Raw genomic sequence first — 27,777 nt, 5'->3', positions numbered from 1 at the left:
CGTCTACTGTCCCCTTTGGGTTGACTGTCCTCTTTGTTCTCTAAGGAAGGCCTTATAAAGGAATTGTGAGTGGTATACTTTATGGTCATGTCATAGAGTCTGTGCAAAAATGTAAAAACCCTTGGTTTAATTTTTAAATTTTATTTTGTTTCTTATATGTAAATGAAGATCAGGAGCAAATTTGAAGAAATGCAGAGTGAATTGGTGCCAGTCAGCACATCAGAGACAGCGCCTATGGCCTCCCCTTCTTCCAACGCAAACACTGGGACAACACCTGAGATAAAGGAAGACTCGTGCAGCCCGTTCCTTGGTGATGAGAGCAACAAACTAGAAACCGAGTCTGAACTATTGCCATTGAACTCTGACAAAATTTTATATCAACCTAATGAACACAGTAGTCAAATTGAACAAGAAAACTGTATTCCAGACTGTGGTGCTGGTGAGAATTGTTGTGCAAAAACAGACGCATGCCCAGAAAACTCTGAACAAGTAGATGACTTTCCTGCTGGGGACTTTGCAAAACAGGTGTCAAAAACAAGTGACCCAGAACAGACGGTAACACAGATACTAGCAGAGTTAGGGTCACCTGCATTTACAGAAGCCAGTAATCCAAAGACTTCCTCAGCAAGCCTCTATGATACGGACTGCACCAGGAAACTCATTTCTCAGATAAAGACTGTTCCAGCATCAGACGATTTGTTGGGAGAAATCGAATCTGAGCTCTTATCTGCAGAGTTTACAGAGGAACACCAAGTCCCAAATGGAGTGAATAAAGGGGAGCACGCCTTAGCCATGTTTGAGAAGTGTGTGCACAGCAAGTACCTGCAGCAGGAGCTCACTATTAAAGAGTAAGTCTAGTGCTGCAGGAAGAAACAAGGGCAGGCTGCATTTTCTGTAAGGAAAGTAGCCTCTTTCTCCTTTTCATTTCAGAATGCAGCCATGCACATAGTTGGTGGGTGGGTGTCTACTCCCTAATAACTGAGCCCACTCATGTTTGCTCTTTGCTACTGTTGTAAGTCTAAGGGAATAAATATGGTAGCTAGTTAGTATAAGTTAATCAGGGAGTGAGAACCTTTTACAAAGGCAATTCAAGTTATGTCAGAATAAATTTGAAAAGAAATTCAAAGTCCTGAAATTTAAGTTTGGAAGAACAGAAGAATTAGTTGATTGAGCACATTGTGCTTTAGAATTATGTTTGTGTAGTGGTTTTTGATTTTCTTCAGCCTGTTTTTCTTTTTTGTTTGGTTTTTCGAGACAGGGTTTCACTGTGCAACAACCATGGCCGTCCTGGAACTTGCTCTGTAGACCATACTGGCCTCGAAAACACAGAGATCCACCTGCCTCTGCCTCTTGAATGTTGGGATTTAAAGGCATGCACCACCACCTCCCATCTTAATTTTTCTATTTTTAATTTAAATTTTAAAAATTTTTAAATTTTAATTTTCTAATTTTTTAATTAAAAAAATGAGTGTGTTATGATGTGAGAGGTGTGCACATGTGGAAGTCAGAAGATGACTTTATTGAGCCATTTCTCCCGCTGCTCACTTAGATTCTAACCTGGAATACTGCTGACCTGTGTAGACTCTGCTTTTGTACCTGAACCATCTGTGCTTCTCTTCCTTGTAGGCTTAGGGTAGCTGCTGCCTTCATTCCCTGGTAGTCTGCATGTACTGTGGTAGCACCACCCCCAGAGATTCTTTCCTGTTTTTCTTAGATGTTGAATCTTAGCAGTCTGTATAGCACTTATAAATTTAGGTGCACACATCTACTAGTCTTATGTGCTAGTAGTTACGTGACTGGCACGCCCCTTAAGTTTAGAATCTTCATAGATACACTTATGTACTGCTGTCATCCTGCTTCGGGGTGAAATGGAAGTGTATACAGGCTTCAGAGCCAAGCTTTGTGAGTTTGGCTTTAGAAGTTTTATCAGTTATTACTGGAAATCATCGGGTTACAAATTGTAAATAAAAAGTATTAGGAGTACAGTTAAAAAAAATCCTCTTTGTTCCACCCTGTCAGAGCAGTGTGGTAGAGTGGGGTGAGGGCTTTAATTAGAAGTCTGAAATTGGAAGAGTCCCATTGTCTGAGTCAGATTGTTCATTCCTGAGAGACAGACGGAGCTTACTTGGTGTCACTCTTGTGGATATTACGGCATCATATAAGTGTCAAATATTATTATAAGCTTCACTGAGTTTTTTGTTTTGTTTTACATATAATATTTTTAACTCCAAATAAAAAACACTTGTTGGTTCAGGTAAGCAACTTGATGTTTTTCTTAACTCTTACCTCCATTTAATATTCTGTGAAGAACATTACTTTTCAGTTCCTTTGATTGAGACTTTCAAAATGCATCATTTACCAAATGTCTGATTTGCTGAGGTTTTGTTTGTTTGCTTGGTTGGGTTTTTTTTTCTGGCAAAATTGTACATATTGAAGATGTACAGTGTGATGATTTAAAGTTATTATAAAGTGACTCTACAATCAAGCCAGTTAAGATATCTGTCCTCTCGCATAGTTGTGTGTGTGCTGTGAGCCCTTAAGATTTACTCTCTTTGCCAAATTTCCTGTTCCAAATACTGTTTCCTCTCTTCCTTCTCTGGGTCTGTCTCTTGCTGTATGCCTGTATGCCCTGCCCCACCCCCTTTCTTCCCTTTCCTTTTCTCATCCTCCCCTCACTCCCACTTTCCTTTTTTTTTCCATCCTCTTTTCCCTGTATTGTGCTAAGGGACCATAAAATGATGGATATGTATCTTCTACACCCCCAGCCCTATTATCACCACTAAATTTTCCAGAACTTGTCTTAATCGGGAAGTTTTTACCCTTTGGATTTCATCTCCTGTGTCCTCTTTCAAGTCCCTTGAAAATACCATGCTACTTTGTTTGCATTCTGTTATCCATGTATCAGTAGTATTGTTTAATGACCCAACTTAAATTTTTTAAAGATCGATTTATTTATTTATTTATTTATTTATTTATTTATTTATTATGTATGCAACATTTCTTCCATGTATGCTTGCATGCCCAGAAGAGGGCACCAGATCTTATTATAGATGGTTGTGAGCCACCATGTGGTTGCTGGGAATTGAACTCAGGACCTCTGGAAGAGCAGTCAGTGCTCTTAACCTCTGAGCCATCTCTCCAGCCCCCCAACTTAAATTCTTAAGAACAGCTGTCTGTGTGGAGTGTGTACACATGACATCTAAGAATAACAAATTTAGGCTGAGGGTGTGGCCAGTGGTAAGGAGCTTGCCTAATAGGGCTGATTGACCAGAAAAAAAAATTTTTTTTTTTAATATCTGATGTTTGAATCAACAAAGTTGAGTATTTAGGCTTGCTAACAAAAATATTTGCTCTTGCCTTTCTCATCTTCTTACCTTTTTTTCTGTAGACAGAATTAGAAATAGTTTATCCTTAAACTACAATCACTCGATTGTAAAGACATGCTCTGAAGGCATCATTGGGTGTGGGGTTTTGTTCTTATATGAGTATGGTATTTTATTATAAAGAGGTTACTTGAGAGTATTAGCTTATATAATCATAGGTGTCCACATCTAATCTGTAGATAGATACTATTCCACATCTCATTTCCCTTTTTGCCATATTTATATTGCCATTTTATATTTAGGTTAATTAAAGAAAATAAGAATCATCAGGAACTCATCTTAAATATTTGCTCAGAAAAAGACAATTTAAGAGAAGAACTGAAAAAAAGAACAGAAACAGAGAAGCAACATATGAACATAATTAAACAGGTAAAAAAATAAGTCTTTCAAGACCATACTTAAATTTATAAAGTAAATTTCTGAATAAAACAGTGTAGTAAATTAAAGCACGTCAAATACGGGACACTACTTCATATTTAAACCATTGGAATGACTGAATTGTCTTATATAAATAATGACTTGTATAACTGTTCCAAATAGGACACATTTTTTGCCCAAACCATGAAAAAGGTCTGATTTGGTTTAATTTCTTACCAATTAAGGGAAGATGTATGTTAACAGTAGTAACGTTTCTGGACGTTTCTGTCTAGCCTTGGGATTTTTTTCTCTTTTATGGTCTAGTATGGTTTCATTCTCAATGTTCTGTAAGTTCTGCTGTGAAGGTCATGCCATGCTAACTGGAGTCCATAGCCGGAACTTTCCTTCTTTCTCTCTTTTAGCGGGTGTGTTTGCTGCATGGATGGACAGGCACGTGGTTAGGTTGCTAACAGCAAAAGCCGCTCTTGGTTTTTCTGAGCTGTTTTTCCCTCTGTGGACAAGGTGTGAGTGTCCTGTACTGAGGTGGCAGAATGTAGCACTGGCATGTTTTTGTGTGGGCATCACAAGGTGCACTTGAACTAAGACTGCTGAGATAGTAGGGGATGCAGTCTTGGAGTGTGCCTACAGCCCGTCATTTGCACAAGCACCTTCGTGCCTCTCATGACTATCTCCTGTTCTTTCCTAGAAAGCTGTGTAATGCAAACAGCTGTATAATAAAAATTAAACCAAGTTTTTAGTTACTTGTGTTTCAGTTTATTACATCTTTACATAATGAAAGGAGACTGTAAGCTGTTGTGTACAGTAGTTAATTGTGATTTTCATGTGTTCCAGGTCCCACATGTAGCCAAACTAAAAGGCTAAAGCCTGTGAGGGAACCTGAGCAATAATCAGGAGAGAGATTTTGTATTCTTCCATTGTATGTGTTAATTGTATCATTGGTCTGTTTGGTACAGCTATAAACTATAACCTGGAAATCATTCCTTTTACAGTTAGAATTAAGAATAGAGGAACTGAATAAAGAAATTAAAGCTTCCCGAGATCAGCTAGTAGCGCAGGATGTCACAGCTAAAAAACACAATCCAGCAGATCCACAAAGAGATGAGCCAGCGGATGGACCAGGTATTCATATCTCTGTTAATCTGGTAGTTCGGTACTTGTTTGTTAGAGTACAGCGGTTAGGCTGTTGTGACTCTGGTGGTACTAATACACAGATTTTAAAGGAAGCCCAAGGACTGGAGGGGATACTCAGCTGGGAAGACTGCTTGCCGGTCTTGCAGAAGTCAGGAGTTTGCGTTGTAACATCCAATCAATCAAGTGCTCCCGACCCCGTCACGCCAGTGCCAGGGTTCCGATACCCTCTTGTAACCTCCAGGGGCATTCACATGCATGTGTTGAGACAGAGATACACACATACACATAAATATAAATACAAAAATAAGTCATAAACAGTGCTAAGGCAATCAAATACATGCTAATTTTAAAAATTTAATAAATTAAGTGACAAAATGAGTCACCTCTTTACCTGTGTCTCCAGTCCCTTCCTATCTCTTCTTTGTTCTATCGGTAATTATTGACATTTTGTTACATCACATGTACCCGTGCTATGACGCCCGACACCTGCTTGGGTATCCATGTTTTCACTAGCCCCTTTGTGTTGCTTGAGTCTAAGATATTCTGTTACAAAAACAGAAGCATATTTATGTTGTAGTTCTAGAGGTTCCAGGGCAAGCAACTCAGAGAGAGTAGTTGTGTTATATGACTCCTGGTGACCGGAAACCAGACTTCACTCTCTCTTTCCAAGTGTCTGCCTACCGATCCTGCCAGCCGAACCCCACTGCAAGTGTGAGGATACAGGAACTTGTTAATGTGGACCACGATGGATGGTCCTCTTCCTGGGGCCCAGAGTGGCACAGAAACTGGCAAGGAAGTATATGTGGAGAAGAAGGGAAATATATATACATAAAAATCACACCAACCAAAGTAAAAAGAGTAAGAAGGGGGCCGGGCACTTAGTACAAAAGTATGTGCCCACACTGCAGGGAATAGTGTTTATCTGTAGATGTTTTTATGTGAAAATATTTTTTATTAATGTTAGGTAATGTTTTCTTTCAAAGGCCAATAAGAAATGTGAAGAGGCCCGTCAGGAAAAGGAAGCGATGGTAATGAAGTATGTGAGAGGTGAGAAGGAATCTCTAGACCTTCGAAAAGAGAAAGAAACACTTGAGAGAAAACTTAGAGATGCAAATAAGGAATTGGAGAAAAACACTAACAAAATTAAGCAGCTTTCTCAGGAAAAAGGGCGGCTGCAGCAACTCTATGAATCAAAGGTATAATTTGTACCTAATCTGAAGGTCATGCCTCTTTCCCTAGTCACACAGTGGTGTAGGACTGAAGCATTCGGACAGAAAGTGCTTTTTATTAGCTGACTGACCTGCGTGTTTTAGGTGCCTCATTCCTTGCTTATAGAAAAGTTTTAATTAATCATTTTTAAAACTTTCTTCTATAATCCATTGGAAAAATTAGTTTGTATCTCAAAAAATTGTTTTGCTAAAATGTGTACATATTAGTGTCAGCTGTGAATAGCTTTAGAATCATAAGAATAATTTGGCCAGTGTCTGGTTTTTTTTTTTTTTTTAAATATATTTTCCTCATGTAGTGCTAGGAATTGGGTTTAGGGCATCATACAGGCCAGACAAGGTAACCACTGCTGAGCGCATCTCCAGACCTGGTCAGAATCTTAGTACAATGCTTAGTTTACCATAGATTAGAATTTATATTTTGCTTATTCTAGAGTTGTCCTAGAAGGTTGAATAGCTGAAGCTATGGCTAGTCAGAGCTTTTGCTTTTGTCTTTTGGTTCGGAAATGTTATTTTCCTCAGGGATTCTAGCAGAACCAGCTCAGTCATTTTTTTTACTTTACTGCCAGGCAGTTAAGAAGAATCAGAGTGTGTTTGTCTTCTTCTGTATTCACTGGCTAACCTAGGTAATATTTGTCCTCGTGTCTACTAATTTGATTTAGAGTTTTATTAATCTCTTATTGAACCTTAAATCAGCTTTATGGCCTGTGGGCCATAGTGTACCCACCCTTGAATTATTGTGTTATGCACAAGGGTATAAAGATGCACAGCTGATTGTTTAAATGAAGAATGACCTAATGTGCTTTTAGGAAGGTGAGACGTCTAGACTCATCAGAGAAACAGACAAGTTAAAGGAAGAGATCAGCTCTTACGTCATTAAAGTCAAATGGGCACAAAACAAGTTAAAGGCTGAAATGGATTCGCACAAGGTGAGTGTGGCCATGCAGCGGGGTAGCCGTGAACACTGAGGACAAGTTTGGAGGCAGCTAACGAGTCCTAGAACTTTCCTTAGTGACTCCTGCGGGGTGGTTTGGATCTGAATGTTGGGTCATCATAAGAAAAGGATTTTCTGCCCAGGCTTAGAATGTTAAAATTTTATAATTCAGAGTTTACAACACCTAAATTTGCCATGTTATTTAGTCTTTTTATTTTATTTTTTTGATACTCAAAATCTGAGGGCAGAGAAACTTCAATATATGTTATTGGAATTAAAATGAGGAAATTTAAAATATCTTAAGATTCTCATAATTAAAAATACACGTTCATATGTAAATATAATTAAATATAAATAGCTTATCTGTTTTCATAAATATTTTATTTCTATAATGCTGCCAAAAACAAATGTATGTGCATAAATGCACATGTAGTGCTAGGCTAATTACCCTGTCACTGACTGCTTGCTTCAAATACCATTTTATTTATAAATTAATATAATGAAATGGAGTAATAAAGTCCAGTAACTGGTAATGTAGCTAAAACACAAATAGAGTTATCTTTGGAGAAATAAAAATCTGTAGATGATAAAATAATGGTAAAAATCAGCTCTTAAATGTGGCTTAAATAGAAGGATGGTGTTATAGAAATAGTGTGTCATTTTCCAAGTTTGTATTTTTTTATTTTTTTTAAATGCAAGTATGTATTTTATTGCAATTTTAATAAGATTGTCTCAAAATTCATACCCCTTTATTTGAAAGTAATAGATTGATATTTGATTGGTATCATTTGATAATGGTATGTATAATAATTCTGGACCATAAGTAATCCTAATTTTAAAAACTGATTTATCTGTATATGTATTTGTATGTTCATGCATGTGTGTATGTGTGTGTGTGTCTGTGTGTAAGCATGACAGGTAGGCCTGCTCTTTTTTTTAAACTTATTTATTAAAAATTTCCACCTCCTTCCTTCCTCCCATTTCAAAAATAGGCTTAATGATACTGTCTAAAACAATTTCAGGTTGCCTTCTTGTCGTTATTTATTATTTATTATTTGTTTTGGTTTTGGTGTTATGAGACAGTTTCTCTGTGTGTAGTTCTGGCTGGTCTCAAACTCAGAGATCTGTCTGCCTCTGCCTCCCAAGTGCTGGGATTAAGGTGTGTACCACTACCGCCTGGCCAGATTGCCCTATTAAGGATTACCAAGTCAATAAAGTTGTTAATTACCTTTGGATGTTTGTATGTTAGTGTCAGAAAGTTGTAGGTAGTATGTATTGAGAGTGGCCAAAGGTAGGTTAGTAGTGAGCATGTGGGAAACTACCAAGAACTCCCAGAGGCCAGTGGGGCAACCTGACTCACTCAACTACTCAAGACTTTCCTTGTACTCTGGGTTATGTGATAAGAAATTAAAATCTGAAATTCCTAATTTCTAGCTGCCTGAGTTGCTTTAGGTTCTGAGCACAATGCTCAATTATTTCTAATGTCTATGGCACTTTCTTTTCCTCTGTCTATATTCCTAAGAGGGAATCTTAGATCTTTTTGAATATTGGCATTAAACGTGCATATCTGTGAGTCCTGAATGTTTAAGACAGGTTGTGAGAGACTTCTAACGGCAGCATTGAGAGGTGTGAAACCAGGTAGTTTAGAGAAGTGACTGAGGCTAATTCCTGTGAGCTGACATGATGTAGATTAACCAGTTAGAACATAAAAATAGTAGCATATTGACTGCCGCGTGGGAAACTGGGGTTTACTTGTTCTCTTTTAAGTAAGGCCTTTGGGTTTAGCCAGCCAGCATTAGCCCTGTGTACAGCACTGTGTTAGGCAATGCGGAGATGTACGTGTCAGGAGATAGCCTTTGCTTTCAGAGTGTCTGCACCAGGGCTCTGGCTCAACTTGTTCTTTGCATCTTCCTACTGGCTGGGAGATGGAATTGAGTCAAAATTGAGTGGTAATCTGGCAGTATGGGAAACCACTCAGATGAGCAAGAGACAGAAGTAGCTTTGTGAACTTTCCTGGGCCCCGCTGCAGTCTTAGATACAAACACTGGATATTGTGGGTTCTGGATCTGTTGTGAGCAGTAGCCCTGTTCAGCCCTCCAGAAGCATGTTACCAGACTTGAAGTCTAAACTGTGTGATCTGATATCCAGGTCAAGATCAGACTATAGAAATTATTACCTCCCCACACTTGTTTGTGGGCTTAACTAAAATTATTTCTCCAGTATCTAGCCCTTTAAAACAAAAACATTTTTTTTTTTAAATTTTGAATGTAGTGAATAATGAAGAAACGACTTTCCACATTGTACTCATGTACTTGCTTATCTGTCTGATTGACATGTCTCACTTGCCTGACCTCAGAATAAGAAGATCTTCCTGGAGCATAGGTATGGCTGGCAACGATGTGATCATTGTCCTTTGGCAGCATGGTTAGCTGTGATGGGTGCTTGCCAGGCATTTCTGCCTCCAAAAGCTAGCATTCTGGAGTGGTGTCTTCAGCAGCATCTATAGAACAGGCAGGATACAAGAGAACTTACCTTGGAGGCCTTTGTGGACTGGCACTGTTGTGTGTGTTCTGTCTGCTCCACTGCCTAAAGCCAGGGCCTGTGCTGCCTATGCTCCATGGCCACTGTCTCTGTCACCGTGCCTGCCTCATCCTCATGGGCTGTTGGGCTCATTAGCGAGAGTTGGGAACTTCTGATGTGTGTCCCACTTCCTAAGCCGCCATCCGTGTGTGTTCCATAGCTTACGCTTGAGTTGCACTCTTGCACTGTGGGATCGCAAGACCCGGACATATCCTTCCACCTTAAACTAAAAATGTTCCCAAAATACAGAAACTGAAAGGTAAAAAGAAAACAAAACCTTATGTACACACAAAGGAGAAAAATAGTAAAAATATGTGGGTGAAGGTTTTTCAGACTTGAGACAAAAGACAGTATAAGATAGTGATCCCTATCTGAAATAGATGAGGTTATTGCCGGGCTTCTGGCTGCAGCACAAGGAGAGGAATTGAAACCAGGTCCAGCACCTTTCTGGATTGAGGATATAGAGTGCAAAGTGTGGAATACAGGAGGATGGGGTTTCAGACATGCAAAAGTAGTAGAGTCAACAGCCTCTGAAGTCCTCACAAAGGCCAGGAAATAAATGTTCTTGTTGACAGCAGCCAAAGTGCATGGACTCTGACTGAGCACACAGGGCATCAAGTGGCCCTCAGCAAAGTACTACTTTAGTGGGTGAGGGTCAATCTTACTTGAAATAAGCTTGCTTAAAAGCTATGTAATTTAGCCATGCACTCAAACAAATTATAAAATATTTTCAAGTTGTTTTCACTGTGTTTGACACCTAATGAAAAATTACCAGCATGCAAAGACAACAGAAAATTGTAGACCGTAGAACAAGAGGATCAGTCAATAGGACAGATCCAAGATTGACTCCTAGTATAGAATGGTAGACAAGAATGTTAAAGTAGAAATTATAAAGTATCTACAAGAGATAAACAAAGGCTTGAGTCAGATAAGAGGAGACATGAATGCTATTTAAAGTTAATATTGATACAGTATTCATGATTGAAAACATTGTGTAGATCAACAGAAGATGAAATACTGCAGAAGACAAAATCATTGGATATTAAACAGCAGGACGAGTAGGCTGGGGTTTAGCCTCAGTTGATAGTTATGCATGAGCCCTGGATTTAATCCCTATAAAAACTGAGCCTGAGTGGTGCATACCTGTGATCCCAGCACTTAGACAGTGTGTAGCCTGTGATCTTCAACACTTAGGCAGTGTTCAGGGTTATCCTGAGCTACCTAGCCAGTTTGAGGCACAGCCTAGGCTGCGTGAAACTTTTCTCAAAACAACAAAATCCAGCAGCTTCCTGAGTGATTCCAAATATATAGCTCTACACTATAACACCAACGCCTGTGTTTGACGCATTTTTTTATACCGACATCTTCAATAATTCAGTGTCTTAAACTAACTAATTGTTCCTTCCCTCCATTACCCTCCCTTCTCTGTCACCCTCCTTATCTGAATAGATGATGACCCAATCTTTTAGTTGCTCATGTCAAAAGGCTGTGTTTCAACCTGATTTATCTCAGCATATCCAGCCTCTCATCTACGCCTTTTAAGTCTGCGTTTACCCAACACCTCACTGGAACTGTTTAGACACGTCTGTGTAGGCTCTGAACCCCTCTTCAAACTTTGTTGTTTATTTTATTCCTTAGTCTCTAATATAATGAGCATGCCCTTTACTTATGTATTTTTATTTATTTTATTCTAGCTTCATTAGTAGACTGTCAGTTTCATGGGGGTAGAGATACTTGTTTGGTTATACAGCCATTTTCCTTGAGAATAGAACAGTGTCTGTAAAGGCTGGGGAGATGGCTCAGTGGGAGACAGTGCTTGCTATGCAAATGAGACCTGAGTTCAGATTCCCAAAAACCCATGTAGTGAGGGCACTCCTGTGGTGAAATGGGGGCTGAGACAGGAGCATCTCCAGAAACTGGTAGGCTAGCTAGCCTGGTGCATGCAGCATGCAGCAAGATGGACAGTAAGGGCTGACAGCTGCTGAGGTTATCCTCTGACCTCTGCACACATATACACACACAGGCATACAGGTTTAACAAAAAGGAAACAGTGCTGGAAGTGCTCAGTTGCTAGGTAGATCAGATCAGTAAGCATCCTTAACCTATACCCAATATGACTTTTTTAAAACTTTATGCAAATGTTCATTTAATTAGTAACATTTATTGGTACACAGGAATCTCACTTGCTGGTTTTTGGGGTATTGAAATGGTCCAGAATATATGTCCGTTGGTCTTGTTTCTGCTATTGAAGATGCTGAACCACAATTGTTACCTAGTCTAAGATTCTTTTAATCTTCAGATTAAAGGTTGCTAGGTTTTAACATATGGCCACTTACTTAAAAGACCAGTAGCTCAAGGAAGATGACGTGTAAATGCTTATTATGGTATTTGTTGTTAAATGACACATGAAGTAGTATGTGGAGCCTAGCTGCAGTTGCAGATGTTTAGGAGAGAAAGGCACAACTGTTCCAAGTGTAAGAACAAAAGGAGAGCAGTAAAGGGACAGGATGTCGACCTTGCCTAGAGCAGAGGTTGCTGCCTGGCGTCTCTTCGTAGATGCAGTAGGTTCTTTTCTCATCAACCTTGCCAGAACATGGGAGAAAAGCCTAAGGAAGGCCTTTTGGGGTCATACGTTTGCACTATAGCAGGAGAAGCATGGCCGGCAGTTTGCAGGGCCTGGTCACAATTGCACCTGCATCAGGAAGCTGGGAGAGCTCACCCTCTGGTGAGCAGAAAGCCAACAAAGGAACAGTGACATACACAGAGAGAGTATGAGTGTTTTCAGTGGGAACGTGGCAAGAGTCAAGTGGTCAGGACTAGAACAGGTGAGTAAAAGAGTAAGACTGAGAAAAAGCAACCTGGATTTAATGGGAAGTAGTCCCTAAAAATCCTGTGTGAAGAATTGCCATTTAGTAGAAGGTAGAAACAGACCGTATTTAGTAGCATTGTTAAGTCAAAAGAGAGCTTCAAATCGATGTTAGACTCTGGGATGTGCAAAGAACCATCGAACACTCTGCTTTTCTTACCACCTTAGCATTTTGAGGAATTTGGTGTGAAAACTGTCCGTTTTAACTGATTTATTATTTATTGTCCATCAGTTAAACTGTGCTGACCATTTTCACTTTGTCCCTTGCTTAGCCCTAGTCTAGTGCTCCCAGCAGCGCCCTCAGTCACTGCTCTCTTGCTTGCGATTGGTGGTACGGCTCCGAGTCCAGAGGGCTAGTCCATTATCATGGCAGGAAACGTGGAGACCTGCAGACAGACATGGTGCTGGAGGGGGGCTGAGGTTCTATATCTATATCTAGATCCTCAGGCAGCAGGAAGGAATAGTGAGCAGCCACTGGATCTGGCTTGAACTAAACCTCAAAGCCCACCCCAGGTGGCATACTTCCTCCAGCAAGGCCACACCTCTAAATAATGCCCCTCTCAAAGTCTGTGGGGGCCATTCTCATGCAACCCACCACAAGCAGGACTTGCTGTTACTGTTCCCCACATCACTGTGGTTAATTTTGTCTCATCACTTTGTCACCACAGGACACCAAAGATAAACTCAAAGAAACAACTACAAAGTTAACACAGGCAAAGGAAGAAGCTGAACAGATCCGGCAAAACTGTCAGGATATGATAAAAACATATCAGGTATATTTCCTTTTTAAAACAGACTAATTATCAGAACTCTGTTTTCACAGACTTTATCCGCCAAATTTGAAGTGTATATGGATTTCTTAAGGCAGTTAAGGTAAAATGCAAGTTAGTTCCTCTGTGAAAGTACCTGCAATTCAAGGCTGGGAAGCTGGACTGGTGGGGGAAAATGCCCAAGCAAGCATGAGGACTGGAGCACCCACATAAAAAGCTGGGTTTGGCAGCATGCATCTGTAACCTTGGCTTTGTCTGGGTGAGGAAAGATGGGACAGGTGGATCCGTGGAGCTCATTTGCCAGCTAATTGGCCAAATCAGTCAATTTGAGGTTGTGTGATATCCTGTCTCAAAAATAAGGTGGGGGGAGCAATTGAGGAAGACCTACTGTCCCTCTGGCCTCCATGGGAAACACAGGCACACAACTGCACCACATATGCAGCACAGACTAATCTTACTAGAGATCTTTCCATCAAAAAAAAATCCTAGAAAATCTCAAAATAAGAACAAATTAAGGTAATTGAGGGAAGAAACACTAAATTATTGAAGATGTCAGGTATAAAGAATGCAGTCGAACATGGGCATTGGTTTTATATGTAGAAGTTATATATTTGGGAATCACTTAGGAATCTGCTGGATTTTTGTCGTTTTGAGAAAATAAATAAGAGTGAAGAAATGCCCAACTTAAAACACGCTTCTGTATTATGTTGTGATTCCAAAGTGCACTGTCTTGTTTCTGCAAAGTTAACGTTTAAAATTGTTCAGTGCATTCTTCAATTTTAACTGTATAATCTACTGCACAATTAGCAAACTTGATTGCAAAGCTTTGTTTCATTTTTAAAGTGTAAGTACTTTTCATTGTTTTTACATTAGGAATCAGAAGAAATTAAATCAAATGAGCTTGATGCAAAGCTCAGAGTCACAAAAGGAGAACTTGAAAAACAAATGCAAGAAAAATCTGACCAGCTAGAGGTGAGGAGTTTAGTTCTTCTGTGTTGTATCATGAATATACCTTAGATTGCATAATGAGAAAAGGAATGGAGTACTCATTACTGTCTGCAATCCAAGACTTTTATAGAAGAAGCCGGCAAAAAGCTGGTAGTGCTCATGTGTTGTATTAGGTTTGTGTCTTTTCCAGATGCATCATGCCAAAATAAAGGAGCTGGAAGATCTGAAGAGGACATTTAAGGAAGGCATGGATGAGCTCCGGACACTGAGGACAAAGGTAATCAAACCTTCAGGCCTAGCTCAGAGTTGGGGTAAATATCTTTCACTTAGAATTTACTCTGATTTTTAAAGTGTCAGGGAAGGAATACTTAAGGTTCTTTAAAATAAAAGAACTCAGGAGAAAAAAAATAACATTTTCCAAACAATGTTGTTGAGCTCAAGTGCTGTTAGTCACTGGAAGTACTTTGCCATGCAATCCTGTCAGAGGCACACTTGAGGTGTCTGCACCTTACATGTGGAGCTAAGGAACAGTAAAGCAGGATGGGGTGGACCTAAGATATCTATCATTTTAGTTTCTAACACTAGTGAATCCCATGTTATTAGCCTTTGTTGTTAGAATAACTGTCCTTTCAGCATTCATGTGCTGTCTCCTACATGCCCCTCATTTATGTAGAACCCGTTCTGTGAGCTGTTCCCAGCTGGGACGGCAGGGCAGGTTGTTCCTCAATCAGCAGATGGGGGCAGTAAAGCGGCTTCCTATCATCTTCTCACCAGCACTGTAGCATTGTCTCTGGGTGCTGTGGGTCTGCCTGTCTGGAGGCAGCTCATACAGAGTGTGAAGGTCTGTGCTGCAGCTTGACTGTGATCATTTTACAGGCAAAATGTCTAGAAGATGAACGCTTGAGAACTGAAGATGAATTATCAAAATACAGGGAAATTATTAATCGTCAGAAAGCTGAAATTCAGAATTTACTAGACAAAGTGAAAATGACAGATCAGGTACAAGAGGAGCTTCAAAGGTATGAACTGAGTGACGAGCCGTTAATTCTGTCTCCAGAGAGCATCTTTAAGTACAGCTGCCGTATCAAAGAAGAATAAGTTTTATAATTGTAGTTGACAGTTCTTCAGTTTGTGTCTTTGGACGTTTTGTATTGTCTTTAAATTCTAAAAGTCAAATTAAAGTTTATATTTCATGACACTGACAGGAATCATTCATAGATGGGGGTGAACTTTGTCTTTCTAGCTTCACAGCTGTCCCTCTTCTAAAAGAGGCCTGGACCTGTACCCAGGATCTTTACCTTTGCATGTCTGTGGCTTCAAGGTCAGAGCTGACATTCATTTCTTGAATCTCAAAAGCATTTAAACTTGACTCCCATGTCATCCAACAGAGCCTGGGGTTCAGGTTAAATTGTATTATCTGTGCTTGCCCGTCTCCATGAAGAAGTGTTCCTCATACCCTCACAGGTGGCTTCCCTCAGCTAGGGTACAGTGTGTGCCTGTGACTGGACCCCTGTCCCCCTCTCAGGCCTCCTCTCTCTGAGTTGTACTGCTCTCTCCCTCCTAGCCTGTGATCAGTTACAGGAAACAGAGGAGCTGTTGGTGACTCTTCTTTCACTTTCTTGTGCTCAGTTCTTTGAGCGCCGGCATTGACAGCACTGTCTCCTGTCATTGTGCCTAAAATGGTCCTACCCTGAGTTGGATTATTCCTTCTGCTGTGGGTCCTATGACTACTCCTTGTCTATCTAATGACTTTCTTTTATGCATTTATATTCTTTTTTTTTCTTTTTTCTTTTTTTTTGTTTTTCGAGACAGGGTTTCTCTGCAGCTTTAGAGCCTGTCCTGGAGCTAGCTCTTGTAGACCAGGCTGGCCTCGAACTCAGAGATCCGCCTGCCTCTGCCTCCCGAGTGCTGGGATTAAAGGCGTGCGCCACCACCGCCCAGCTGCATTTATATTCTTAAGAACTTTTGTGTGTTTGAATGTTTACCTGCCTATATGTGTGTGCATTACATGCATGCCTGTGAGGTCTCTGGAACTGGAGTTACAGATTGTTATGAGCCACCATGTTGGTGCTGGAAACCAAACCTGGATCTCTGCAAGAGCAGCCAGTGATCTTAAGCGCTGACTCATCTCTCCAGCCCCTGTAGACAGAAGGCTGTTTAGAGCACAGCCACAATGATCCACTGAGTTTTGTCTGTTGGCTGTTTTCACAGTGTAGTGACAAAGTACATCTGAGGCAAACAACAAACAGCAGCCGCAGCAACAGCATAGCTCAGAAACCTGCCTGCCCGTCCACAGGATGTGGTCACACATACTGAGCTCAGGCTGCCAGCTTGGTGTGTCCCTCACACTCCTGTCATTGGCCTGCTGCTGGAGAAGCCCTTTGAGAGCAGGCCTGCTAACCGTGCTCACTTAACTTCACAGCTGTTCCCTCAACATGAGCATGTCAGGAATGTTTGAATGGATGTGTGATTACGAGTACCTCTGTGTAAAGCTTTCTATTAAGTGAAACTTCCCACACCATTAATTTAATGTTTTTTAATAGCTTACTTAAGTTTTCTTATATATAAACTTTGTTTTTTAGTGGTAAACAAGAAATCGAACATTTGAAGGAAGAAATGGAAAGCCTTAATTCTCTGATTAATGACCTACAGAAAGACATCGAAGGCAGCAGGAAAAGGGAGTCTGAGCTCCTGCTGTTCACGGGAAGAAGCTCACTAGTAAGAATGCACAGCTGCAGTCTGAGTCCTGCTCTCTGCAGTCACAGGTGGATAGCCTCTCCTGCAGCTGAGAGTCAGCTGCAAAGCCAGTGCGAGCAAATGACACAGGCGAATGCCAACTTGGTGAGGATAAATGCACACTTGGTTTTTCTCTGTGTATGTCTGTGCACCACATAGTGCTGTGCAGAGGCCAGCAGAGAGTAATGTTCCCCTGTCCACTGGAAGAGCAGCCAGTGCTCTTAACTACTAAGTCATCTCTCTCCAGCCCCCAGGGTTCGTTTTTAAACAACATAGCAAGAAGTACAGGTTATGTTTCTCTTACAATATCAAAGTATAGTGTAATTAGGTTTAGGTTCTTTAGTAATACACTGGTAATTTTAAATTTTATAAAATATATTTGCTTTTCTATTTAGTGAATATAATTCATATAATAATATTTTCTAAAATGACGAAGAATATTGAACTTTTTAAAATAAGGAAACCATGATTTCTGTCATTCTTTTTTAAAAGATATTTATTTATTTATTATGTATACAATATTCTTTCTGCATGTATGCCTGAAGGGCAGAAAAGGGCACCAGACCTCAATACCGATGGTTGTGAGCCACCATGTGGTTGCTGGGAATTGAACTCAGGACCTCTGGAAGAGCAGGCAATGCTCTTAACCACTGAGCCATCTCTCCAGCCCGATTTCTGTCATTCTTAACTAGACTCTCAATTATTTTAAGGATATTTATTTATTTATTATTTATTTATTTATTTATTTATTTTGGTAGTTTGGAGTGGTATAATATTCCTGGGTCGTAAAAGTGCCATCTAATTACTCATAAAAATAATTTTAGCCAGTAGAGCTAGTGGTGGCATACAACTTTAATCCCAGCACTCTTAAGGCAGAGGTAGGTAGAACATAAGCAATTCTCAGGCCAGCCAGGAATACAGTGAGATCTTGCTTCAATAGATAAATAAATGAATGAATAAATGGAGTCATTAGGAATTGTAGTGAGACCTTGTCTCAACAATATATAAATATTATATAAATAACAAATAAATAAATAGATTCAATCTTTTGAATTAAAAAAATCCAGGACGGCCGGGCGGGGTGGCGCACGCCTTAATCCCAGCACTCAGGAGGCAGAGGCAGGCGGATCTCTGAGTTCGAGGCCAGCCTGGTCTACAAGAGCTAGCTCCAGGACAGGCTCTAGAAACTACAGGGAAACCCTGTCTCCGAAAAACCAAAAAAAAAAAAAAAAAATCCAGGACTTACACTGCAGATGTGTCTCACACTGAATGTCACCCCCGCCATGTGGATGTTTGCTGGGCTGCTGGTGAGGATGGGCAGGAGCTGTCACAGCAGAGTCTGTTTCTCCTTATATTTTTAAGTTTTTAAAATGAGCAATAATTGGGGGTGGGGTGAGGAATGCTTTTTAACCATATGGTACTTTCTGTTCAGGAGAGCAGATTGCTCAGAGAGGAAGAGCTACGGAAAGAGGAAGTCCAGAGCCTGCAGGCCGAGCTCTCCACTGCGCAGATGGAAGTTAAATCCCTGAGCACCCAGGTGGAGGAACTGAAAGACGACTTAGTGACGCAGAGACGCAAACATGCTGCTAATGTCAAGGACCTTAGCAAACAGCTTTCAGCAAGGTACTCGTGTCTTCGTGTTGACTCCAGCTTATGTCTGTGGTACAGACTGGTGCACCCACATGCCAATCAATCCTCGTGGCTGTCTTCCTGACTTCGCAGACCTAGTCTTCTGCCTCGCGCTCCTCAGGGTTGGGAATAAAGGAGTGTGCCTCTGTGCTCTGTGCACCAGAGTAAAGTAAAGCTGCCAAGATGGCCAGGGCTTGCCGTTCTGTACACAGTTTGCTCTATGCTAAAGGCTGTCTATTCACACAGCCATAGAATGGACAAATCGGGAGGGATAATATAAACCTTTTTAACTTTGCATTCCAAGACAGGGTTTCTATGTGGCTTTGTTGCCCTGTCCTAGAAATAGCTCCTGTAGGCCAAGCTGGCCTCAAAACTCACAGAAATCTGCCTGCCTCTTCCTCCTGAGAGCTGGGATTAAAGGCGTGTGCCATCACTGCCTAACTGCAAAAATTTTTAAATGTATTTCCCCCCTCCTAAACATCATGTATGCTAATGACATGCCTGCAATCTTGCAGGATCAAGTTCATCCTCTGCTACTTAGTGAGTTCAAGGCCAGCTGAATTCAGTTGTTTTGTTGTGTTGTTATTGTTGTTGTTTGGCTTCTTGAGCTCTCTTTACTTGATGTGTGTGGTATTTAGCCTGCACACCTGCTGTTCATGGACACCAGAAAGGGCATCAGATCCTCTGGGACTGGAATTATCTGAGCCACTACGTGGGTGCTGGAATTGACCTGGGTCATCTGGAAGAGCTCTTAATTTCTGGTCTATCTCTCTTGCCCTGTTTTTTACACATGTAACTGAAGGCAGATTTGGGAGTGATTTCTGATATTGAGAAGGATCTGAAAGTTACAGTCAGTGTAAGCAGACAGTGCTACTATTAGTTGTCTTTGTTTTTATTTAACCCGTGCATTTCTAAACGTCATTTTTATATGAATGGCACCTCCAGTGTTCTAAGATACATCTCAAGAACCTTTGTCTTGTGGTTTATGCCATTTTTTCCCAAGTGACCTTAGCAGTTAATATCACATGACATGAGCAAATAAATGTTGATTAAAACTGTCACAAGCGATCTCTTTCTTTTTTTCAGCACGGAGAAAATTAGACCAGACTGAGAATGGAAACTTCGATAAAGAAGTCAGCAGTATGGGAAGCCGTTCTAGTTCATCAGGTAAAAATGGGCTTAGTTGGTAGCAAGTGTTTTTTTAAAAAAAAATATTTTAAGAAGTATTTGTATGCTTTGTTCTATTTTGAGGCTTAAAATAGGCATTACATATAATTAATTATATTGTAGAAAATATACCTTATTAATTATTTACATTCTGCTCTTTGGCAAGGTTCCAGGTTTGTCTTGGGCTCTCTATGAGGCCCATTTTCTTTGCCTGCACTTTTGTATCTGTGCAGCCTTCCCTTTTTTAATTTCTGAAATTTAGATTTTTTATCCAGCCATATCCATTATGTGGACTCTGTTCCAAATTTTAACACCTAAGAAGTGATGAAATGGCCATCCTTATTGTATTGCAGTGGCTACTAAAATCTTTTTTAAATGATGCAGTCTCTGTATGTATCTGTGCCATCCTCCCACAGACTTTAAATCTTCTAGAGTGTATAGATAATATAGATAATCTCATGTCTAACACAGTGTGAATGCCAAAGTGTAGTTATCAAGCTGTTTGTTTAGGTCATAAAGATCTGTATATGTTTAGTATAGACACTTTTTAAAAAGTATTTCCAGTTTGGTGTTTGTTGAACCTATAGATGGGGATTTCACACATATGGAGGAGACAATTGTGTGTCTGTATTCTGTTTTTCTCTGTCTCTGCCTTTCTTTTTGTTGATCCTTTGTTTTCTTTCTGCTAGAGTCTTAAAAATTGTGTGTTAGGGTCAAAGCCTCAGCAGTAGTTACCATAGTAAAAGAATGTGTGAACAGAAAGTACCTAGTTCGAAATTGCCATTGTATCTTAGGTCCCATCTTACTTGGTTGTGTAATGGGGCTAGGGTATCATTTCCTCAGGTCTGTGACAGGACTGAGGAGGCCATTCATGTTAGGTGACTAGGTTCAGACACTGATCTGCCAGGGTCTGCTGGGATGCTGACATTTACAGAGTCTAGGCATGGGGGAGCACAGATACTATATGCATTATTGTACTGGCATCTAATGAAGGGTAGCAATCCTGTGAGGTAAATCACTATTTTAGCAGAAATAGCCTAGGCACTGAGGTAACGTGTACAAAACACACTAATAATGTGACTAGTAAGTAGATTTGAACAGTGATTTTGCCTCTATTGGCAGTTTGTCGATCACTTTCTTCTGTATCCTGCAGAATGTCTGACAGGTATGTCCTCCCCTCCCACACATGCCTCTTTTCCTCTCCTACCCTGTAAACAGAGACTGCTTGTTTGTTTCCCTGCCATTCAGACCCGAAATGATCCCACAGAAACTATATTAATTACAAACATTGGTTGGCCAATGACTTAGACATATTCCTGCCTAACTTTTACATCTTAAATTAACCCGTTTCTATTCTTTTTGTATCGCCACAATGTTTTGGCTTACCTGGTCAAGTTCCAGCATCTTTCTCCTTCGGCAGCTACATGGAGTCTCCCTGACTCCACCTACTTTCTCTCTGTATCTCTGTTTGGATTTCCCACCTGGCTTTACTCTACTAAGCCATTGGCTGAAACAGCTTCTTTAATAACCAGTGGTAACATAACATATTCATAGCACACAGAGAGGAACCCTCCTCGCTGCCCTTCTTCCCCCAATGTTCTTATCGTTTGCTCTGTGATTCTTTACGCTTGCCGTTCTTGTTTACTTTCTAAGATTTTGTCTGTTGTCAGTTCTTCATCTCGGTCCTGTGTGACGTAACAGGCGTTGCTGACTGCTGCTGTTATCTGTGCTTTCACAAAATAATGGCGGTCACAAGAAGCCCATTATGTGTCCTTTGCCCAGCAGTGGGCAGTTACTATGAATGAAATGAGGGGGCCTAGGTTACACACACTGACTGAACTTGCTTTTCTGTCTTCAGGGTCACTTAATGCTCGCAGCAGTGCTGAAGACCGATCTCCAGAGAATACCAGCTCCTCGGTGGCTGTGGACAACTTCCCAGAAGTGGACAAGGCCATGCTGATTGAGAGAATAGTGAGGCTGCAGAAAGCACATGCCCGGAAGAATGAGAAGATAGAATTTATGGAGGACCACATCAAACAACTAGTAGAAGAGATAAGAAAGAAAAACCAAGTATGTATTACTGTGGTAGTATAGCCTGTGTTCGAGGACTGCCATTCGCATGCCCTCAGAAATTGGTGAAATGCTGGTCTTTTCCATGGGGTTCACCATGTTATCCAGGCTGGCGTTGCATTCCTGGGCTCATGTGATCCTTCGGTATCAGCTCCTTGAGTAGCTGGGACTATAGGCAAACGACTCTGTGCTTGGCTTAGTGATTCCTTTGGCATTCCGTACTCTTTTTATCACCTGTTGTATTCTAGGTTTAGGGGATACAAAGAGAAAGAAAACCAAGTTTCTCCTTAAAGGTAAAACATCAAGAGAGAGAATGAGAGAGAGACAGAGACAGAGACAGACAGAGACAGAGAGGGAGTGGAGGGGTAGTGGTTTTGCTTTTTAACATACTAAATAACTTGGGACTTTTTTTAAAACTCATTTAGCTTTTAAAAGATAGGAAGTTTTGAGAATTTTTTTCCTACTGGTTAAAACCTAATGGATAATAATTGAGCTCCTCTTGGTATAAAACATTGTACTTGGGGCTGGTTAATCAGTTCCTCAGGTCCACTCATGCTTCTGCTGAGTGGGTTCTCTGAATCTTCAGGTAATGCACTAAGTTCATAAGACCAGCCCTACCTGCAAGGGACAGACCAGCTACACTCCAAACCCATCTACCTGAGCCACAGCCTGTGGCTCACATTCCTCTCACAGACACACACTTAAGGAAGGTTTGTCTTCATATGAAAGTCTTCTCCCAAACCTTTTAAAGTGATTTTGAAATAATTTTAGACCTATATAAAATTTCGCTTGTAGATTTTAAAAGAAAGGGCAAAATAGAGTTTAATAGGAACTATTAACAGAAATCAAACCAATAAGTAATGACTAAATATTACACACAAGTACGGAAAGAAACAAAGCTGTACTTATATTTCTTTAAATACCCCAATTCAATGAAAAAGGGACAGTTTAAGACACCATTTATTGGGCTGGAGAGATGGCTCAGCGGTTAAGAGGACTGACTCTTCTTCCAGAGGTCCTGAGTTCAATTCTCAGCAACCACATGGTGGCTCATAACCATCTATAATGAGATCTGGTGCCCTCTTCAGGGGTGCAGGTACACATGCAAGCAGAGTATTGTATTCATAATAATAAATAAATCTTTAAAAAAAAAAAGACACCATTTAGTAAGGAAAATTCTACGCCAGCTTAGGTTATTGGCCTAACAGATGTTTATTTTATGCTAATCATCTTTATGCTTATGATTCATTGATCCCTATAAATCTCAGGGTTTTATTCTGCAAGCACACAGAGTATCATTTTGTTTTGCAGAATAATTCAGAGTTACATTTTACGAGAAGAATCAGGCACACTTTCTCAGAAGCATCTGATTTTAACAAAGTGCATTTGAGTAGGCCGTGGTGGCATCATGGCGTCCCTATACACATCCCATCCCGCTGACAGCGGGCTGACTCTGGAGCTCTCTTTGGAAATCAACCGGAAATTACAGGCTGTTTTGGAAGATACATTGCTAAAAATATTACTTTGAAGGTATTTGTGTTTCCTATTCATTTCCCACTCAGTAAGTGTGGCACAATGATGCCTCTTCATAGTTGGCTAGCACCAGCTGTTTACCTACCACAGGATACCATGGTATCCAGAGATAAAGTCAGTGTCAGGCACTGAGGTGGATTTTTCACTTCACTGTGGATGGCTTTTGCCATATGACTGTAATTATAATTTTTTAACATAGCATTTTAAGTGTATTTTGTGACTTTTTTTTCAGCTATTGTCAGACCCAACTTTTCTGTCTTTGCTAGGCATGGGCCTTGATAGCTATTAATAGATTTTTAAAATAGCTTTTAATCTTAAGTAATCGTTATGCATTAAAACATGACATAACTGCAGTGAAAGATTATAACTGGGTCAGGTGTGGTGGTGCACGCCTTTAATCCTAGCACTTCTGGGAGGCAGAGGCAGGCGGAGTTTTGTGAGTTTGATACTAGCCTGGTCTGTCTACATAGTGAGTTCCAGGGACAGCTAGAACTACAAAGAGAAACCCTGTCTCAAAAACATGAACAGACCTATTTCACTAAAACATGTGTCTAGTTTATATCAGTAGCAAGAACTAGTCACTCAGTCTCACAGTTGAGGCAAAAGCATTTCACAGGGTACTTGTATTATACTCAGTACTTCTGTTTTCTCTTCCCCACTTATTAAAGGAAAATCTGCAAACACTTGGAACAGAAATAGAACGCCTTATTAAACACCAGCATGAACTGGACCAGAGGACGAAGAAAACCTAACACAAAAGCTCTTGCCCAGTAGACAGACAAGAGCCACAGAGCAGCAGGTGCCACTGTCCAGTGTCCTGAAACAGTCCTTGCTTTGTGTCAACTAATCAAAAATTCGTTTTACTTCCCTGTGTAGAAAGTGCCCTTTTATGAATGCATTGATGTGTGTGCCATAACTGTCAGCTCAGTGAAGTTCATTTCTGTGCGGTGCAGTTCAGCCCCCTTGCCACTGACTTCAGTATCTAATTCGCTTATTGCCCTAAAGTGCTGACTAGTTGTACAGGGGTTAAAAAAAAAAATCTTCCCTTAGTGATTTCTTCCATTGAAAGTATTCGCAAAAAGGTGTTCTCCATCCATCCATCCATTGTTTCTGCAACACAAAAGAAACCTAGAGAAATCATAAAGTTTTCCAGTTTGATCTGGACACAGTGATCACCCTGTAGTTCTAGCTACTTCGAAGGCTAAGGAGGATCTGGAGCTCAGGAGTTCAAAGCCAGCCAGGGCAACATCCCAAAACCCCATCACAATTAGCCTTGAGTTGTGCTCTAAGGATGGATATGAATGCTTAATTCTGATTTTAATGACAACGAGACAGAAAAGCTGGCTGTTGGTGGCTAGCAGTGACCAGGCACTATTTATGTCTGTCAGGTTTCCTTATTTGGCATAGCTACATTTTCACATTTAAGTTGTTTGAGTTACTAGGCTTTTAAATCTTCAGTTATACTTAAACTATGAGTTTAAATAGTGTATATACTTAAAAATGTCCTGTGGATTTGTTTAAACTTTAAAATGTGAAGGGAGTCAATCATGAGAGCAGACAAGTGAAGACTCTGAAACTGACATGCTTTGTTTACTGACACTGTGTGGAGGTGACGGCGACGGCTTACGGCAGTGGTTCTCAACCTGCGGGTCGCGGCACTAATAAACGTAACAGCCTCTGGGTTAAGGGTTTATGAAGACCATGTTCCCAAGAGAAGCCAACACTTAGCACTGTTAACTTTCCATGTGTGCACCCATTCTTCATTCTTGATAGTTAATTAGCATAATGAAAGTTCTCCCCAAATGCGATGTTTCACTATATTTTTAAAAACACAGTTATATCTTCATAGCCAAGGAACTTAGAGCCAGATTGTTGTATCTTGCTGGATATTTACAGTATTTAAGATGTATACTTAATGTTGCCGATTGTAGTACCAATGTTTTTGTCATTGAATTTTTTTTCTCACCTACCAGAACCTAAACACTGCATTATGTTCAAACCATCTGTATCCTGGGAGACCTTGGATCATATTGGCAAGCCTCTATTTGTTTTGTGCTTGGGCATTTTTTCCTCTTAAGGAACTTGAACTTTGGGGTAGACCTTTAAGAATTGTATGGGCTCTAGCGGACATAGTAACACTTGCCGGTAACCCCAGCACCCAGGAGGTACAGGAAAATTAAAGGGCAGCCTCAAGAACAAAGTGAATTGGAGGCCAGCCTGGGCTATGCGAAGCCCCATTTTATAAATAGAATTGTGTGGGCTCTATAAATTTGGATCATGTCCTTTTAATGTGTTTAACATTGCCTTAAATCAACATTGATTGTAAATGTAATTACTAAATACTAGATGTCAATATAGTGTCTTTTTGTGAATATCTCTTGTTATCCAAAAAGTATCTCTAGCTTCAGAGTGAAATGCGTTCAAAGTTGTTTTTTTAAATGAGTTGTAAAAAGTATTAGTCATAATGTCTTGCTCTTTTTATTATTAGTAATTTATTAGAATAAAAAAATAGGGTAAGTGCAATAAGTTCTGAACTTTTTCCCCATTTATTCTAGACATGCTGTAACACTCCACAGTCTACATAGCATAGGCAGTTTAGCTACACTTCCCTGGTTTCTCAGGTGATATTGATTCATAAGTTACAGTGGTTGGATTTTTTAATTCCAAGACACAAACATGCATAACAGAGACCAATAGTGATCATGTCCAGAGTATTCTGTACCTGTGTATGGAATACTTTAAATTATATATACATTCAGTAGAGAGTGAACAAATAGTGTTAATATTTATGCCACCATGTACTTGGAAACTTAATAATGGAATAATTAAAGATATTACTAAAAGCCATACTTTATCATACTACTGTCTTTTTCCTATCTCTGAGGCTTAAAAGCTGGAAAAGGCTTATTTTCTTTTCACTTGCCATCTCCTGTGTCCTTCCATACATGGTCAGGACTGAGCAAAGTAATGTATAAAAATGCGTGTGCTGAGTGATTTATAAACAGCTCCACTCCAGATTCCTCGGGTCCTCCTACTGATTATGTGGAGAAAAGAACCTGAGAACCCAGGGAGACTTAGACTTGTTGTATTTGAGAATTGTTAGTTACAAATGTGAAGGACTGTTTTAGTTATTTAATAATACTTTGGTATCCTTAGGCAAGAAATTTTGTGTATCTGTGTCTGTCTGTCTGTGTATCTGTGTGTGTGTGTGTGTGTGTATCTGTGTATCTGTGTCTGTCTGTGTATCTGTGTGTGTATTTGTGTCTGTCTGTGTATCTCTGTGTGTGTCTGCATTTGTGTCTGTCTCTGTGTGTGTGTAAATTTTCCCTGTTCTCATTTGAACGTGAACGCTCATCATTCATTTTTTTCCTATACCCCTGAGATTTTGAGTCTGTTAAAACAGTCTCAGGGATTGAACATGGTGAGTTTGGACAGAATGAACAATTGTTGGTGGTTTTGTTTTGTTGTACGTAACTATTTAAAGTGGTTCAACCAGACTCCAAATGTCATTTATTCATTTAAGAAATAATAGACAACCTTGTCCAGCACCCTAGAGGAAATGTGGTTATGGCTTTCCAGTCTTTAGGGACTAGCAGTCTCATGACAACAGCAGGACAGGTCTTCAGACCTTGCGCCCGCGTCGGCCCATTATTGGGCTGAGAAGAAAGTTGATCCATTTGCACGGTAGACGCTAGAAAGTCCCAGCCCGACCAGGAGCTCTGACCTGGGGAGCACTGCGAGTGCTGTTTCCATGGTGCTTCTGCACTTCTCACTTGGTAAGGGGAAACCTGAAGACCACAGCATGGTGTTAGACCTTTATCACCTAATAAGTGTCTGACTGGTGCCTGCTTGACATCCCGATGAGTCTGTGTTGTTCAGCCTTCCAATTCTCTCTACAGGATATTGATTATTTCTAAATATTTTTACAAGAAAATTTAGGCTAAAATCTGAAAGAAAAAACTCAGAAACTATTAATAATGTAAATGTGATATATGTTGCTCTGGTAAGGATATTTTTTCTAAATAAGGTCATTCACGCCTTGGGACTGTTGACTCTACTAATCTGCTTTTCGAGATTGTTTTTTTGTCCAGCGAGGAGTTCACACTAACACTGTTAATCTAGTTGGTGGCACTAGTAACTGGAAAACTGTCAGAGGTGAGCAAGAGAAATCATTGAGAAAGCAAACTAAATGAAAACTTAGTTGCATATTGAAATGTATATGTTCTTCTTCTCGAATGGACTCCTGAACTGCACACAGCTGTCCTTCGTGACTTGTGTTATCTTCGCTTCCTGACTGCGTGGATGTCCACATTGTATAGCTACTCCTGGATTACACTGTGCACTCTGTACATATTCTGTATAAAGCGATGCTCTTGGGGGGGTCTGTACATTCTGTACCATTAAATGAGCAGTGCCTGTTTACCAA

At 40.2% G+C, this 27,777-nt stretch overlaps 1 protein-coding gene across 1 annotated transcript; it reads left to right on the top strand.

Annotated features, from left to right (window-relative positions):
- The first annotated feature begins 162 nt into the window (after positions 1 to 162).
- Positions 163 to 27,777, top strand: Ccdc186 (coiled-coil domain containing 186). Its single transcript, XM_038331639.1, is given in 21 exon segments — positions 163 to 848; positions 3,626 to 3,752; positions 4,751 to 4,828; positions 4,830 to 4,880; positions 5,876 to 6,088; positions 6,928 to 7,047; positions 13,167 to 13,271; positions 14,142 to 14,240; positions 14,407 to 14,493; positions 15,093 to 15,235; positions 16,799 to 16,919; positions 16,922 to 17,002; positions 17,004 to 17,057; positions 18,385 to 18,583; positions 19,668 to 19,748; positions 21,607 to 21,818; positions 23,110 to 23,170; positions 23,173 to 23,213; positions 23,215 to 23,326; positions 23,329 to 23,348; positions 24,020 to 27,777. Coding segments are annotated over 21 exon segments (2,775 nt in total). The 3' UTR covers positions 24,104 to 27,777.

This window comes from Arvicola amphibius, chromosome 1 (assembly GCF_903992535.2).
Source record: "Arvicola amphibius chromosome 1, mArvAmp1.2, whole genome shotgun sequence".
Taxonomy (NCBI): Eukaryota; Metazoa; Chordata; class Mammalia; order Rodentia; family Cricetidae; genus Arvicola; species Arvicola amphibius.
The sequence above is the reverse complement of the archived record's forward strand: the minus strand, read 5'-3'. Positions and strand labels throughout refer to the sequence as shown.